Below are 17,137 nucleotides of genomic sequence, written 5' to 3'. Positions count from 1 at the left end.
GGACACCCGTGCCGTCCTGGTCCAGAGCAGGCGCCGCTGAGGCCCACAGTGGGTGAGGAGAGCGACCTCGAGGTTGCTTGGCCTCCTGGCAGCCTCTGGCCAGGGCCCCTGATTTGGAGCATCTGTGGGAACCCGGTCTGGGGGCTCCTGCGCCACCTCTCGGGTCCAGATCGAGCACGTGCCAACCGACCTCAGAGCTGCTTTTGTACTAGACCGCTGCTCTCCGGGTTCCTGCGTTGGCAGATGTTCTCCCCTCTTCTGAGCGCCTGTTCACCCTCTGCAGTCACAGGCTTTCTTACTGCAGAGGGGGGGTTGTGTCAGCCTCCGTTTTCTCTCTCTGTGAACCCCCTCCACGTCTTACAGAATCATTGCAGTGGGGTTTCTGGACCCAGAACCCAAGACATATTTTTGAGAGGTCACAACACAATACTTGATGAGGACAGTTGCTGAAACCCTGAGGTGTGTGGTCTCTGTAGCAGCCTCACCACCCCCGCCAGGCTCTGACACCGGTGGGGGGCAGAGACAGCGCCAGCATCCTGGTACCCTCACTCCTGCTGCTTTGGGGGTGACTTCAGTCTTCCCAGCAAGCTTGCAAGGTGGGATGCTCCCATTTTAAAACGGAAAAAAGTGGGAATCAGACAGGGTGTGTGGTTTTCCAAAGCCAGACAGGTACTGAATGGTAGAGCTAGGATTTGAACTCAGGTTCAGCTCCTAAGCCAGTGTCTTTTTTTTTTTTTTACTAGATTCTCTCCATCTTCTCCAATCCAGAAATAAGCTGTTGGGTTGGTTTGTTCACGTGTGTGTTTCCCACAGTGCCTCATGTCCACTGTGCGTGGTAGCACCTAGAACATTCCAGAGACTGTGCTCAGCCTGTTTATGCATTACCTAAGCTGAATCATTTAACCACGAAACCTGGGTATCATTTGCTCCTCGATGTAAGTGAAGAAACAGGCTCAGAGAGACAGAAGATGCAGCCAACAAGCTAGTGGAGCTGCAAGACTTCTATTTATGAAACATGCACATGACTGAGGGATTCATTCTGGGGGCCATGAGAGGCCTGGAAACATGATGATGCTCAGCGTGTTCTTCTTTCTTCCCGTAGGTTCTTCACCACGAGTTACTGGCCATCCGTGAGGCATGCATTAAGTTAGAAAAAGACTACCAGCCGGGGATCACATTCATAGTGGTCCAGAAGAGGCACCACACGCGGCTCTTCTGCACTGACAAGAACGAGCGGGTGAGTGTCCTCAGCCCTGGGCTGTGCGGCCTCGTGGGACACGGGTCTCACGCCTCGCACCACCTCCCGGGCTCTTGGGAGACCCGGCCCTTCGCAGCGACCCGGCCTGAGGCGTTGGAGAAGGGCTCTCCTCAGTTTGGTGAGAAGTTTGAACCTGTAAACCCCACAGGTCTGGGATAGGTCCGGTCAGATGTCATTTATCCGATAAGGAAATTACCAGAGATGAGGCTTCAAGGCCAGTTAGTAGCCGTGGTCACAGACAGCACAGTGTAAAGAATGCAGCAGGGTGCAATCAGGCGGGGAGCCTGCGGGCCGGTAGGGAGGGTGGGAGGGTCTGGGGAGCCCACTTGGGGTCTGGACTGGAGCCTCCTCCGCCTCCTGGCTGTTCTAGAACAAGAGGCACGCGTGTGCAGGAGACTCAAGACGTGCAGGTGTAACTGCTGAGAATTCTCCACAGTTGGAGACAGGTAGGAACCTTAGGTTAAAAGCCCTCTCCTGTTCCTAACAGGATAAATAAAAATGAATCCACACCTAGACATGTTGTCTTAAAGCTGCACAGCATCAAAGTAGCTGCATAAGAAAAAAGCAACCTCCCAGAAGGGAAGGATGTTACGTTAGACTGACCAGCAGCAGGGCCAGTAGTCGGGGGTTCGTGTCCATGCGGTGCAGCCCTCTGATGCCACGGTGGCACCACAGCACTGAAGATGCTTCCTGCCTAAACAGAGCACAGAGCGCATGTCTGTCTTGTGACTGAGAGTTAATAGAGAGGAAAGGGATACTTTGTCACGATCACAAGAATGATCCACGGGGAAGGTGTAGCAGCTGTGAGCGTGGATGTACCTTACACCGTGACTTAAAAATATGTAAAGGAAAAAAAGTGAAGCGAAAATGGATAGAATTTCAAGGAGAAATTGACAAACACACTATCAAAGAGGTCTGTTTTAACAGACCACTGTCAGAAAGTGAAACAGGCAGCAGTTAGTAAACACTGCAGATGGGAGGGGAGGAACGAGCCAGACCCGACAGTTAGAACCCTGCCCGTGGCAGGAGAGCGCGCGCCGAGGGCTTACGTGAGCCGACCTCGTCCCAGGTCACAGAGGAGGTCTCAGGAGGTTGCCAAACCTCTGTGTTCTACAAACCACATTTTGTGTTACACAATTTTAAATCAACAGTAGAAAAAAGCAAAAGAAAACTTAAAATTTTAAATTAAATTTTAAGGAGCACTGCATTAAAAATGTAAAGAGAATAATCAATTATGAAATGATCAGAAAGGAACAGAAATGAGAATTTCATATCAAACCTTGTGCAGTGCAGCTAAAGCCAGGCACTTAGAGGTAGAGTATAGACGTAGATGCTTTTGTTGTAAAACAAGAAAGAGAGCCATTAGTAAGTCCGAAGCTGCAGGAAGGAGGTTAGTCCCGGGGTCACGGGAAAGCTGAGGAGCTGGTGTACATAGGCCCCCTGCACCTCAGCCTTCAGACCTCTGCTTCCAGGAGACAGGCGGGTTCAAAGTCAGCTTGCTCCTGCATCCCACTCTCTCTCAGAATATAAAATACTGCACTAGAAAAAGAAGAAGCAGTGGAGCAGATTAACACAAGCGAAACGTACTTCTCTGAAGATAGCTAAACCTAGCAAGACTCAACAAAAAAAGAGAACACTTGTAATTATGTTGGGAGCAGAAGGGGAACGATGGCCGCGGGGGGAGTGTGTGTTATTTGAATCATAATGGGATGAGAACAGCTTCATGACAACGCATTGGAAAACTGAGAAGAAACAAAACACTTGTTTGTAGAGTTACATGTTGCCAAAATCAGCTGAGGAAGATAGTTCAATCATTGTTCCAAAAGGCATCAGGCCCAGAGAGTTTTACAGGCAAGCTTTACCAAGGCTTCAAGAATGGATCATCTTTAAAAAAAAAAAAAAGAATAGATCATCTTAAACTGTGGCAGAGACTAGGAAAAAGGGGGAAACGACTTAGCTTATTTTATGAAGTTAGTCCAGAGATTTTTATAGGCAAGTTTTACCAAACCTTCAAAGAGTAACCTTGTATAAAATATTTCAGAGAATGGGAGGCGTTGGGGGCTCCCCTTATGAGGTTAGCCTGATGAATACCACATGCTGTCAGGGATGTGGGAGCTGTGATGGGGAGCATCCCCTCAGCGTCCGGGCTGCGTGACCGCACGCTGTCAGCCCCTCTGCCCCCTGGACCACCTTCTCGGGATGTTAACACAAGAGCACTGAGCACAGAGTAGATGCATTATTGTGAAGACGACTCTACACTTTCGATGGGAGTACAAACGGATAACCAACTTGGAAAACAGTTTGGCAGTTCTAGAGATCTACCCTGGAGAAACCCACACACTTGTGTACAAGGAGCCATGTATAAGAATATTCTGGCAGTGTTGTTCATAGTTGCAAAAAATTAATCTGTCTGCTAACAGGAGAAAGGTTGTGATGTATTTATATATTGGCACTTATACAGCAATGAAAAGTAATAGACTATATTTGACTACCTCTCAAAATATGTAGGATACATGTATACAGTTTTAAAGTCTGCAAAGTAACACAGTGTAATGCTAACGGAGACTTAAAATATGTAGCAAAAAATAAAAGTATGTGTGGGAATAGTAAAGGCAAGATTAGAGACTGCAACGTGGAAGGGATATAAAGGTAGGCACTGTTTTCAAATATTTTACTTCTTTTAAAAATCTGGGGACTTCCCTGGTGGCACATGGTTAAGAATCCGCCTGCCAATGCAAGGGACATGGGTTCGATCCCTGGGCCTGAAGCCTGAGCGCCTAGAGCCCGTGCTTTGCAACAAGAGAAGCCACAGCAATGAGACGCTTCACGCACCGCAACGAAGAGTAACCCCCGCTCGCTGCAGCTAAAGAAAGCCCACACACAGCAATGAAGACCCAACACAGCCGATAGATAGATAGATAGATAGATAGATAGATAGATAGATAGATAGATAGATAGAGCAATATCAAAGTATATTTTAAAAATATATAAATAAATAAAAATCTGAAGATGTAAAAAAAAAAGGTTGACAAGAAGTAAAACAAAACAAAGCAAAACAAAAAAACCCCACACATCTGAAGATGCAAAGGGGTTACACTGGAGATTCTCTTTTTTGCACGTATATTTGAAAATGCACAACTAAAAAAAATTATTCAGTGACTTCGTGACTGATCAGGGGTTTTGCTGTTCTAGTAGCGTAGCTGGGTGTTTGGTGGTTTTTCGATGCTAGAGTGTAAGTTGAGAGTTAAGTGGTCTGATAGAACTTGTAGTCCCGCCCACAGGCCAGCTCCTGGGATGGTCTCTGATGGAGCAGCCCTTCCTTCCCTGTGGTGGTGACTGAACCCCTGCCGAGTGGGGAAGCGCCTGACAGCTGTCAGCGTTTTCTCGCTCTTGTGCCTTGAGTGTGTGTGTGTGTGTGTGTGTGTGTGTGTGTGTGTGTGTACACGCATGCGCACCCGTGCACAGGGGTAATGGCTGTCACGTGTCCATCGTCTGATCTTAGATTTGTATGTTGGTAGCAGTTTCCATCTTGGGCCTCAACAATAATGAGACCCTTCAAGTGGTCCACGCAGACGCTTCCGTGAAGGGAAGCCTGCGTTTCCCTCAGGGCCTTTACGAGATGGCAAGAAATAGCCCCAGCCCAAATAGAATGGGAACTAATTTAATTCAGTTGTTAGTACGTGTTAAATTTTCATACCATAGCACTGAGCAAGTGCATTGGCCAATTTAAAGACCTCAGAATAGAAGGCAGTGTGGCCGAGTCTTGTTTGCTTTACTTTGCTGTCCCCTGGACGTGTCTAATGGGTTCCTGTGTTGCTGAAGGTTGGGAAAAGCGGAAACATTCCAGCAGGCACAACCGTGGACACGAAAATCACCCACCCGACTGAGTTTGACTTCTACCTGTGTAGTCATGCTGGCATCCAGGTAAGGACAGAGGGTGCACTTTGGACCGTCTCAGTGTCTCTGAGGCGTCGTCCATACGTTCAGCAAACACTTGCAGAGCACGAACCTCGTGCCAGCGCTTCGGTGGGCACTGGGGACGCGGCGGTGAGCAGCACGGATGGGGCTCCAGTCCATCCCGAGGGAAAGCAGGCGGCTGACCAGGGAACAGTGGAGGCTCTGGACCGTCAGGTGCTGGGGACAAAGGACCCATTGGGGAGCTGTGCTGGGGGGGATTCCATTTTAGCCGAGATGAGGTCCAGGAAGAAGGAGAGTGAGCTGCAAAGGCCAGGCAGGCTGCCGGGGACGAGTGTCATCCCCATGTGCCTGGAGCTCGGCGAGTTCGACGAGGTCTGGGAGGTGACAGAGGGGCAGGTCAGCCTGCGTGTCCACCGCACTCGGGCACTGGTGTATGGGGAAGCTCATCACATGGCATTCCTTGTCACTCCCTGTGAAGAGACCCACCGCTTGCCAGGAGTGATTCTGAGGGAACGTTGCCACCTCAGCAGTGCCACGTGCAGCCATGCCTGTTCTCAGAGCTGAGCCACCGGGACCTGCAAGGCTGTGCCCCTTGGGACAGGAGGAACTCAGCTTTAGGCGCACATCCTGCTTCAGTACAGAGGGGCTTTTGGATGTTTCAAAGTATAAGTGAGGACTTTAATATCCTCCCCAAGGGATTTGAACATAAACTTGGAGGACTCCCTGTGAACTTGGTACTTCTCATGTGCGACGGGAAGTACACATCCACGTGCTGCACGTCACTGTGGCTCCAGAGCGGGGCTTGGCAGACTGGCCTGTGGGCCGCATCCCGCCTGCAGCCTGTCGGGGTGCAGCCCGAGGGCTGGGTGGTGTTTACATTTTTAAAGGTTTTTAAAAAGAAGGAAGAGGAACGAGGCTTAGAGAAGACAGAGACTTCTGCAGTGTTTCCTGCACACACCTGTCCCTATGATGGCTTCCATGTCTGGCGGGTGCCTTTTCTGTACAGGCCACCCTGGTTCCCATCACAGTCTCTTTCCTGGCTTCCCTCCTGGTGGGGGAAGCTGTTGCCCTCTGGAGCCTCTGGTGTGGTTAAGGGATAAACCTCTCTCCCTGCATTTTCTGTGCAGGCACTTTCTAATAGGGAAAATGTCACACTGGAGATACTTAAGTGCTGTGACAAAATGGGCCTTGGGGGGCCCTGCTCTGCTGTTATTGCCGTGTCCTCGGCAGACGCTCTGACACAAAACGCCCCGCTGCCCTCAGCCCCCATGACAGCCGGCGGTTAAATCCCACAAGTGGGGTGCAGAGTGCGTGGTTCATCAGGACAGGGGCGTCTGCCACCCACCAGCTCCCGGGAGCCTGAACACAGGCAATGGCGGGGCAGCGGAGACAGAGCCGGGAGTGTCAGGAAGGACCTGCTGGCTGGCTTGGGCTGAGTGGCAGGGGAGATGGGTGGGGAGAAGCCCGAGAAGGGCCCTTCCCTTGAGTCCACTTCTGGCTGACCCGCCCCGGGTGCCTCGGCAAGCAGCGCAGCGGCCGTGCCGGTGACAGAGCCCCCTCGGGCCCTCCGCGTGGGGGGCGGGCCAGGTGACCAACCCCACCTCCTTCCGTTCCAGAAGATTCCAAACTACGCACACTGCACAAAATAAATACCTTCCAACTCCCACTTAAAAGGTGTTCGTATGTAACTTGCTAGAGATTTTTTCTTGCCTTTTAAATAAAACATTGTAGAAAACCTGACGTATACAAATGACGTTATCCTCAAAACAACCGTTTCTGTATTGTTTTATATCTTCCCTGTGAGTTTTCTGGGCACAAATAAACGTGTGTGGTCTGCATTTTACCAGTAGGGGCTCACAGCATATGTGGCCCTGGTGCCTGTTTGTGATGACAGGTACTAAGATAACATAAACATCTTGTCAGCAAACGTCCGCCCACTGTATCCTCTGTGGGGCGGAAGTACAGCTTCTCCCAGCAATACCTTTTGCAAGTGAGTTCCGGACTTGTGTCTTGCACGTTTGCCTCTCTGACCCTCTGATCTGCTTTTAGGGCACAAGCAGGCCTTCCCACTATCACGTGCTTTGGGATGACAATCGTTTCTCTTCCGATGAGCTGCAGATTCTCACCTACCAGCTGTGTCACACCTACGTGCGCTGCACACGCTCCGTGTCCATCCCGGCGCCAGCGTACTACGCGCACCTGGTGGCCTTCCGGGCCAGGTACCACCTGGTGGATAAAGAACATGATAGGTGAGCGGCATGCCTTTCCCGGCTGGGGTCGTTTCTGCAACAGGCTTTGGCGGCTGCTTTTCCAGAATGGGAAGCAGGGGGTCCCAGTGGCTGGAGCCACCGTGACACAGACAGCCGAAAGCTAGCATCTTCACCGCCACTTGTTAGCTGTATGGCCGCCTCCCCAGATGGCTGGTACGTGGTCCTAACGTAGCTGTCACTGTGCTGCCTCGTGGTGCATTAAAGGCTGCGCTCTCTCTCTCTGTCCCCCATCCCTGCAGTGCTGAAGGAAGCCATACCTCCGGGCAGAGTAACGGACGAGACCATCAGGCGTTAGCAAAAGCAGTCCAGGTCCATCAGGACACTCTGCGCACCATGTACTTTGCTTGACGTGTCTTAGTGTTTACGATCGTGTACCGAGTTGGATTCACATGAGACCAGCTACCCTCAGAGCAACAAATGCCCAGCACTTCCGTGACAGCCAGCATCAAACATGAAACATCATTGATTTTAGTAGATTCTGCATTTTCCAGAAGGCCTTCTGTCCCAGATTTCAGACTTGGATTTTGAACTGCAGACCTGTATGAGACCCCATTGTCGTAGGAAATATGGTTTGCCAAAATCTTACAAGCTGCTTGTTAAAATAGAGTCCCGTGTTTCCTAAAAATCTCGTAAAACCAGTCTATGAACTCAGGGCTTTAAAACATTTTTAATTTATTTGGTCATTCAATTTACTTGTTTTTAACTCATAATTCTATGAAATTGATGGGCTCAAACTAGCTGTGAACGTGCTGTGAGCGTGAAAGCAACACAAAACACGTGGTTTTAAAGCCTTGAACATTCTGACATTGTCACTAAAGTTTATTTCAGAGTGACACCAGTGTGCTCCTGACCTGGCTCCACCAGCTGTCCAGGCCCCCGAGGACAGGGGCCGGGCGAGGTGCCCGGTGTCTCTCGTTCTGCCACTGCCCGCCTTTCACGCAGCTCGAAGGAAGGAGCGGTGGCAGAAGATGGGCCGAGTGTGTTTACAACATTTATAGGTCCAGAGAGATTGGCACAAGTGCCATTTTAATAAAAATTTATTTAAGAAAAGAAAAAGACAATATGCTGACAGTCTAATCATAAGATTTGTCCTATAGGACTGTGACATTTATTTTCCAAAGTTTCTAAAGAATACGGGTCTGTGGTGATAAATACAGTACAATCCTTTTTTCACTGTTATGTCTTTAATGTAAGAGAAAAAATATATATATCTGGTTTGCAGTATTCATGTGATAGATAGATGCTGTTTTTCATTTTATTGACTACGGGGTGCTTCTTGTGATCTGTTTAGCCTATCAAGAGTGTTTTGGCGCCTGGAGCCTGGACCACCCCTTGTGGTTCTCAGTGCTTAAGTACAGGAGTATGCAATTGACTCAGTGTGCCCGCGGCCCGCCCCCTCGTGTAGACCGTGCCGCCTGGACCCACCGGAGGACGGAGTGTGCTCCCGGCAGTCACTCCCCGCCGCCTCCCCATCCCCCTGTGTCGCTCAGCCGATGAAGCACAAATGGAATGTATGTACCCTTCCACTCCCAGGAACGCGTCCGCGTATCAGCGTGCACTTCTCTCTGCGTGTGGTTTGTTAGACAAGCGTCATAGGCTCTATGCACTGAAACAGAGAAGGCTGTCCGTGGCGGTGCTCTGCTGGCTGCGAGGCCACGGTCTGTGAAGGAGCCCAGCCCTCGGGAGGATGGCGGATGGTGAAGCCAGCGGGAGGGACAGACCCTTCTGCTAGGATTTGCGTCCTGGGCCCCGCACGTGGATCTGCCAATCTAGAAACCATTGCACTAAGAGGGATCCTGGGGACAGCTCGACATGGGTGACAGCAGAGAGCTCCGTTTGTGCTAAGTGGGCTTTTTGTTCTTGTAGGCAGTTTTTAAGAATCAAATCCACCTTCAGCACAGAGATTCTAGGAAGGAGACGAGCCCTCCTGTAGCGCTGCTTTGGGCTCCGTAGGCTTCCTCCGGCCCTGCTGAGGGCCCCTCTGTCCCGGCCTGACGTGGCCTGACACGGACCGCTGGCGCTGCGGCAGAGGGAGGGTCCCGGTCCCACGGGGCGCCTCTTGCTGGGTGAGCGCCCTCCTCTGTCTTGTGTGAGGGCTCCGAGGGGGCGAGAGGGGTGGGGAAGCGCTGTCATGGACACTCGGCCTGGATTTTGGTGGCAACTACAAAGGGATGACTATTATTTATGACAATATACTCAGAGTGGTGCGTGTGTGCGTGTGTGTACACACACGCATGTGAGTGTGTGTGTGCGCATGTAGGTTTCTTACTAATGGCATTAGTCTCTTCGTGCTGTATCTTTTTTTTTTTGTCTTTTTAAATAATGGAAGCCTCTGCTCTAAGAGATGTTGCAATTCCCTGTCATTTTATTAGCAAGTGGCACTTTCTTCTATTCAGAAGGATACTAGTACACTCTTGGCTTAAATTACCAGGAGCATTCACGCTAAGGAGGGGGTCTTCCCACTAATACACTTTTAAGATCTGAAATCAGGTTAGTTTTCAGTCACTTGGAGGATCATCTAGAACCTTGCGTCTGAAAGGTATGTTTCTACCACTTGCAGCAGGATCTCAGTGGTTGGGGCAGTGGCGGTAAAAATGCTCCCTGTGGCCTCGGAGTCAGATTCCCAGGGGCGGGGGCTGGGCGTCTGCATTTTACACCATCAGTTGGGGGTCCAGGGCTGCCTGGGACCGGAGAACCTCTGGTCTAGAGCCTTGTGGGGAGTGTGCTCCCTTGAGTACCAAGGGCCCAGCAGGGAGGGACTCCCCAGAAATGCAGGGAAACGTTTTCTAAGTTGATACCTGGCAGAAAATGAGACCTAAATTTTTAAAAAATCGTTTTGAAGGAAAAGCTTTCTTTCTAGAGGGCCAAAGTACTTTGAACGGGTACTTTTTACAGCCCTGTGCTTGTTTTATAAAACTTTTACTACTTAAAAGCATTCACCAATCGAACGTCTCCAGCTGGGTTAGCTGCATACCTTTGTACATCTCTGATGCTTCAGAATTCAAATGGCTGTAATTACAATTTCTCAGGTAAAGAACTGTTTTCCCAAATTTCTACCAATCCCGTCGTTATTAGGATAAATTTTGAGACAGTGTAAACCTCAAAGTGCAGTGAAGTGAGTCCAAGCCCTGTTCACGTGGGAGCGAAGAGGGGCCCTGCCCTTTCTGAGTGTGTGGTGGCCATGCGGCCGGCCCGAGAGGGGCTCCAGGACCTCCAGCCTCCACCTGGCCTGATGGGTTCCCTGAGGCCCGTGTGGGGCCTCGCAGGTTTCAGAGGTGTCCGCTCGCCGGCTTTGCCCCACCCCACTAAGTAAGGTGTGCCTTGCTTTAAGCAAACTGAATGTGAAAATTATGTTGCAGAAATCTGGATGCATTTCAGAGAAAAACTGGGATTTATCTCATCTCTCCAGAAGAGGTCTCCCTATTAGATTCTTATCCCGATACTCTTCCTAGTCTATTTTAACATATTCCCAGCCCTTCACCACTTGACAAGCTCTTGCCCTAAGAGCTCAGCGATGAGAGACACCCAGGGGAGCTGCTTCAGGTGGCTGTTTTGTAGGAGAGCGCTTCGGCCCTGCTGAGATTCCATCATGCTGTTCGTGTACTTATTATAAGCTCAGTGGTTCCTAGTTCAGATAAATTTTGTAAAACCGGTCACACCTGTACTTTTAGAAAGGGATTGTTTTATTTTGGTTTTGATTTTCTGTTTTGAGAAGTCTTCACATATACCCTTCATACTGCATTTCAGGGTCTGCCTTTGCTTTCCAAGATTGTGTTGCTTGTTGGCAGTGTTCTCACACTCCCGTGCATGGATGTTTGCACTCTAGAACCACGCGTGACCCCTGGCCATTGCGTTGGCTTCCCCAGGAGGGACTGGGAAGCAGAGGGATTTCCGTGCTGTGTGAGGCTGGCCGTCGCCAGTGCTGTGACTGAGGTTCCCCCAGCCCGTGCTCGTTAGAGGAGACCGTTTAAGTTCCGTCCCTGCAGCGGGGTTGGGGGGGGTGGGTGTTGATGCTATGTTGTGTGTTATTTTTATTGTTGTTAAATGCAAGTGTTGCTATTTATTTTTTCCTTTCTGCTCTGGTTTGATTTGGCTAAAGTGGGTATCCCAGCGCATGTGGTGCCTGATGAATACAATAGAAGTTGTTTCCCCAACTTTTATAATTTACCTGATGTCTACCGTCAGGTTTGCGGGATGATTTATTTTTGAAAGCCACAAGTGTAATTTTTCTGGATGAATTGTTTTTCTTACACATGCAGCAATGTAATTTTACATTGATCTGCAGGGTGATTTAAATTTTATTTTTACAAGGCAGTTTTTCAGTCAGATTATATATTTGATACAACATGTTAAGGGTAGACCAGCCAAGCGTCGTGCAGGCGGGACCCCAGCCTGCCTGGAGGAGGCCTCTGGAGGCTGCGATGGCTTCTCTTGTAGCTCGGCGTCGCGGGAGCGCTTGGCTCGTTTCGTGGAGCCGTGCATCAGGACCTGGACGGAGTCCTTGAGTGGGACTTGATCTGCTGGGCAGTTCAAAGGATTTTTCGTGGGCATTTTCCTATAGCTAAGGCAGTTCCATGAGGAGGAGCTTTACCAGCTGACGTTATCTGGACAGTGGACAATCCCAGTGGCCCAGACAAGCCATAGAAACTCCCCTGTGGCCTCTCTCTAGCTCATCTCTCACACACATGAGAAAGGAATGTACAGTAAATAGAAACTTGCTCATACGCCTCACTTTCAGAATGCAAATACTTTATTTATATTTTAAGCCCTCCCCTGAAGTAACCACGAATATTCTCTCTAGCTCCCATGCCAGCAGTTTCGGCTGCTGTGACATTTCTCAGTGTAGACACAGTGCACATGTGACTTCGTGATAGGGCTGTCCGTGTTACACACACGCTGACTTTTTTTGTAAGGAATTTTCAACTCAAAATAATTGCACTGATTTTTTGACAGCTTCCTTTTTATTATGTCCAACTTTGCATCTGCTGTACTTGTTTGAAATGATTGTAAATAGACTTAGGATAGCAGAGATGATGTGATACAACGCATTGCTTTGTTTTAGCGATCCTGCCACGTTTTTCAGTGTTATGTGTTAGAGCTGTGTGGGCTGGCCGCTGCCCTCCCCCTTCTGCAGCTGTGTGTGTGTGTGTGTGTGTGTGTGTGTGTGTGTGTGTGTGTGTGGACCATTCATGAAGGACAAATTAGCCTCGTTGCTGTCTTTTTCTGGAAGGAAGTTTGCAGTGTGTTGGAAAGAGAGTGTGCTCTCTCCTTGCCCTCTGAAGAGTTAATTCTAAGAGGATTAATTGTAAATCCTTTGAACACTGTTGGTCTGTTTAATTCCTTGTTATTTGCCAGGACTCCCTAAAGCATTTGCTGCTAGCTCCATCCAGCATTTGACAGCTTGGATAGAAGCATCTGAACGGCCAATGTTTCTACTGGAGAGTCAGGGCCTCCCTTGCTTCTCTTTCTTCACTCGTCATTTTAAAGCCATGAGGTCGCTATCGTGTCAAAAACACCATTTCTGGCTTCATCTGTAGGTGCCAGCCAGACCTGAAACCCAGTGCTGTTCCTTTAGGCCTCTTGATTTGGCCAGATGAGAAGTACTGCTCCAGCCCACAGTGTGTAATTCTGTTTGTGGTCAGGCTACCCACTGTCAGACACACAAAGGAGCTTTTAAGCCCAAACCAGTCATCTGAGTGGGTGTCAGTGTCACGTTGATGCCATCTCGGTGCCCTCACTTAATGCTTTTTTGGATGTTTTGCCATTTTATCGTCTAAAGTGAATGTATTGGCTTAGCCATATCACTACAGAAGGTGGTTTCTAAATACCTTTTAGTTTAAAAATAAATAAATGCAGATAAAGGCTACCTCTGAATTCTCAATAGATACATGTTTGCTTCTCAGCGTAGCTGTCCACACTGAAAATAGCCAAAATGTTGCCTGAATAAACTGAATTGTGAACATCTCTCTGTGCAGTTCTGGCTTGAATATTTGTGTGCCATACTGTGACCCACGGGCAGTCCCCTCCTCCCCCTCAGGGCTGCCCGGCTCCGAGATGCTAGGGCTGTCAGTGGCCAGCAGGAAGGAAACTCAAGGGCCTTTCTGCACCGTCCTCAGGTGCAGAGCCGTGTGTGGCGGGACCTGGAAGCGACCCGCTGTCCCTGGCTTTTCACTTTCCTGTTTGACATAAGAGAGCACTTTTTTTTTTTCTGCTTACTTATGAATGGGTTGAAAGTGGCTCCTTCTACTCTCTGCTCCCTTTTTGTACACTCTGTAAAATCACAAAGGTGCTTAAACACCGACTCTCGTGCAAATAGTACTTTTACAGTAGCTGCATGGTTTCAAAGTGCAGTGCAGATGTCGTTGACCTTTGACTTGGGAACCTTGAGTTACTGTCACTCCATGCATTAAAATGAGCTAAGGTTTGGAAGCAAAACGTTCTGCTCAAATCCAAGGCCCTTTGCTTGAAAGGAGCACAGGGTCCAGGGCGGCCGCATCTTGCAGTGGGGGTTCCAGGTCTGGGAGCGCGGGGTCACGTGTGATTAACCACTTTGCTGTCAGAAACGCCCTTTGCCCACATACTGCCATGGGCCAAGCAGTGTCACCCTCTGCTCCTCTGCGCCTTTTCTTTAGGTTGCTCGTGTTCTCTCGCCTTCAGAAGGTGAGCATTTGCTCCAGACCACTTGCGCTGGTTTGCTCCTAAGTTCTGGAGGGACAAGTGGGTGGTGTTGCAGTTGCAGACGTCTGGGTGTGCGGAGGTGGCTCTGCTCTCCTCTGGACCTTGACTTTGGCCCAAAGGGGTCCCAGGTGCACCACTACAAGGAAGTCCTTGCCTTTAACACTACATGCTGCGCTTTAATTCCGAAAGCGCCAAGTGTCCTTTTGCAGTTTAAGAATGTGTGATTCTGCAGCCGCACTCTCCTCTAGACACAGACGACCACAAGAAGCGTGGACACTGGGGGGTGCCTGCCACGTCTGATGACGTGCTTCCAGGGCCGCTGGGCTCCTCTGAAACGGCCTCGTTTTCAGCCAGAATCCCATACAGGGTCTTTCAGGGGCCGCTGTGCAGCCGCCCACCCCTCACTTCAGTGATAGGAGCCGTTGACTCAGATCTCCCAGCTGCTTTCTGCACTCCTGTCCCCGGGGTCCCCATGTGAGCCTCCCCCGCCATCTTTGTGTTCGTGAAAGATCATCAAAGATGAGGGAACTGAAGATTACTGGTGCTTTTGTTAACACTTTTCTATCTTATTGGTTGGTGTGGAAAATTCCGATGTGTTAGATCTTTACGTGCCCTTGGTGGTGTGACTGAAGCGTTGGGTCCTCACTCTCCCCCCACCCCCTCTTTAGGCAGTTAGAGGAGGCTGGATTATCTCCTAGTTACAACTTCCTTGGATTTAAGTAGTTCAGAGTGAAAGCTAAAACACCAAATATTGACTCCCCACACCCAACTCCCCACCCCAAGTGTCTCCAGGAGCCTGATGTTCAGGCCAACCTCATTCGGTACTTCTGGAATCTTCAAGGTCCTCAGAACTGTGAATTGATCCCAGGGACGTGCTCCCCCCTCCCCCCGCCAAACCTGGCCAAGGGGGTGTGATGCAGACGGGCTGCCTGCACCACTTGACAGAACCGGGTGCTCATGTGGGGGCCTGGGGCTCCTCTGAACTCTGGAAATCTGGGAGCAACCCGGGAGGGTGGGAGAGGGTAGCCCCTCTGACCCAGGAGGCAGGTGGCGCCCAGGCCTCCCCTGGTCTCCAGAGACCAGGGGTGCCAGACTGAGCATGTTCTGGAGACCCTGTCTCAGCCTCCGTGCCTTTCACGTCCCATCTGCAGTGTCCTTTCGGAATCCATTGGGGCTGCGTTGTTGTCGGGAAGGAAGCCTGGCCCGCTCCTCGGTCAGGCACTGGCCCTCTGCTCCTCGGCTCCCACGCACCATCTCCTACGGGAAATCACTGGGTTCTGGCTGCATGTCTCCTCCGGGCCCTGAGCAAGTCCGCCCACAGGACCCATCTCTTAGTCAGGTGCTGACCGTGACCACTGGCAAACCTGGGGGTTTAGTTCTCATGGTCACTCAAAGCGAATGTTGAGTGTAATGGGATGAGATGGTTTTCAGACAGGAATTGGAATTGGAGTCGTGTCTTTGTAAAATGCGTGTGAAGTCCTCAGATGTCAGGTGCTAGTTCAGTTGTTGGAGTGCTCTGCGTTGTTGTTGCTTGTTTTGTGATATGCAGGGAAACTGCTTCCTTGGGTTTTGATGTCTCGATGATGCAGGTTTTAGCTCTGACTTTTCCAAGCCAGGTATTGAGTTGAGCGGTTTTCTTGGCTGATGGTCTGGTTAACAGCCACCCTTCTCTGTCAATGGATGGTTTTAAGTGGGGGAAATAACCCAATGTTATTTATTTTAAACTGTCTAGCAAAGCCTTCTTTGGTGGCCACTCTTGGCCCTTCCCTCTCCTCCAACCCTCCGTTCTGAAAGGTAGAAGCACCGGCCTCAAGGGGGCTTTGGGGGCTGTACAGCAATGATGTGGGCTCCTCTTCAAAGCCAAATGTACATGTGACTAAAATTCTGAAAGTCTGCAGTTTAGCACAGACTAAATTCGCCTCCGAGTTTGATTGTGGATTTTAAATGTAGTTGTTGAAGGTATAAATTCATGTTTTGTAACTGTAGAGGCAAGTGAGTTTTTTACTTTTTAAAAAGTTTTAAGGGAATAATTGTAAGCTTCTGTGCAGCAAAGTGGCTAATTACTCATTAAATACAAGAATGTAGTATCTAAATCCAGATTTTTTCTTACCTCTGTACACTGCAGATTACTTACCTAATATGTATTGAGGGGTTTTAACCCTGTTTTATCAACTTTTCTAGTTTTATTTTATTTTTATAAAATAATTGAAAAAACCAAAAATGAATTCAAAAGTTCCATAGGTAGATCTTGCCCCTTCTTAATTTCCCCCCACAAAAAAACATTTTAGAAGACATTTTGAATCAAAATGTATTATGACCATTTAAAGTTTACTGTTTTCTAAGAAGCTGAGCAGCTAAAGGGCCTCGTTTCAGGTGGTACCGTGCATAGTCTGCGGACTCGTTTACCTGTGCAGTGGGTCTACGTGACAATGTCTTGTGCTTGCAATATAGAAACCGTGCAGTGCTGTTGTGTACATTGACAGTTCCTGTATAAACTAGTATTTATATACATGGCCTCTCTGTATAACTTTTCATTTGCTACATGAATTGTAAAATTAAATATAAAATTATAGTACCTGCTAAATATGATTCTGAGGCTTCCTGTCCTTGTCTTTAGTTTAATACCATTCTGTGTGTTTTGAGGATGTCCAATGCTTGCATGATGCTAGGTGGTAATGCCACTTTAAATTAAGCCTTAATCAGATGTTAAATTTGTAAGTTTCCAAGTATGCAAAAATATTAGGCAGAATGAGTTTAAACTGTTCAGATCAAGATGCTATATCATAATTCAACAAGTCTTTTCTCCAGAGTTATAAAGGGAAACTTTCAGTGATAGAGCTCTCTCTTCCTCTCCCTCCCCCTCTCCCCATCCCCCCCTACGCCGCGCCCCCCCCCCCCCCCCCCCCGCCCCCTCTCTGGTCTGGCTTGGCTGTTGCCATTGCTTGATGAAAATGGACCATTGTGCATTTCTATGGCAGTCAGTCAAAAAGACCTGTTCTGAAAGTCTTTAGAC

General features: G+C 49.2%; 1 protein-coding gene across 4 annotated transcripts in view; it reads left to right on the top strand.

Annotated features, from left to right (window-relative positions):
- Positions 1-8,670, top strand: part of AGO2 (argonaute RISC catalytic component 2) — a 90,786-nt gene extending 82,116 nt beyond the window's left edge. For 3 of the 4 annotated variants that reach the window (XM_057734221.1, XM_057734223.1, XM_057734224.1), the window contains 4 exons: positions 1,103-1,237; positions 5,081-5,182; positions 7,226-7,425; positions 7,686-8,670. In XM_057734221.1, coding sequence (XP_057590204.1) covers positions 1,103-1,237; positions 5,081-5,182; positions 7,226-7,425; positions 7,686-7,794 — 546 coding nt within the window. In that variant the 3' untranslated portion in view covers positions 7,795-8,670. The remainder of the gene's footprint in view (positions 1-1,102; positions 1,238-5,080; positions 5,183-7,225; positions 7,426-7,685) is intronic. The other variant, XM_057734222.1, reaches the window with a different exon arrangement.
- Positions 8,671-17,137: the final 8,467 nt, after the last annotated feature.

This window comes from Hippopotamus amphibius, chromosome 5, assembly GCF_030028045.1.
Source record: "Hippopotamus amphibius kiboko isolate mHipAmp2 chromosome 5, mHipAmp2.hap2, whole genome shotgun sequence".
NCBI classification, from domain to species: domain Eukaryota; kingdom Metazoa; phylum Chordata; class Mammalia; order Artiodactyla; family Hippopotamidae; genus Hippopotamus; species Hippopotamus amphibius.
Note: the sequence above shows the minus strand (reverse complement) of the source record. Positions and strands in the feature narration are given on the sequence as shown.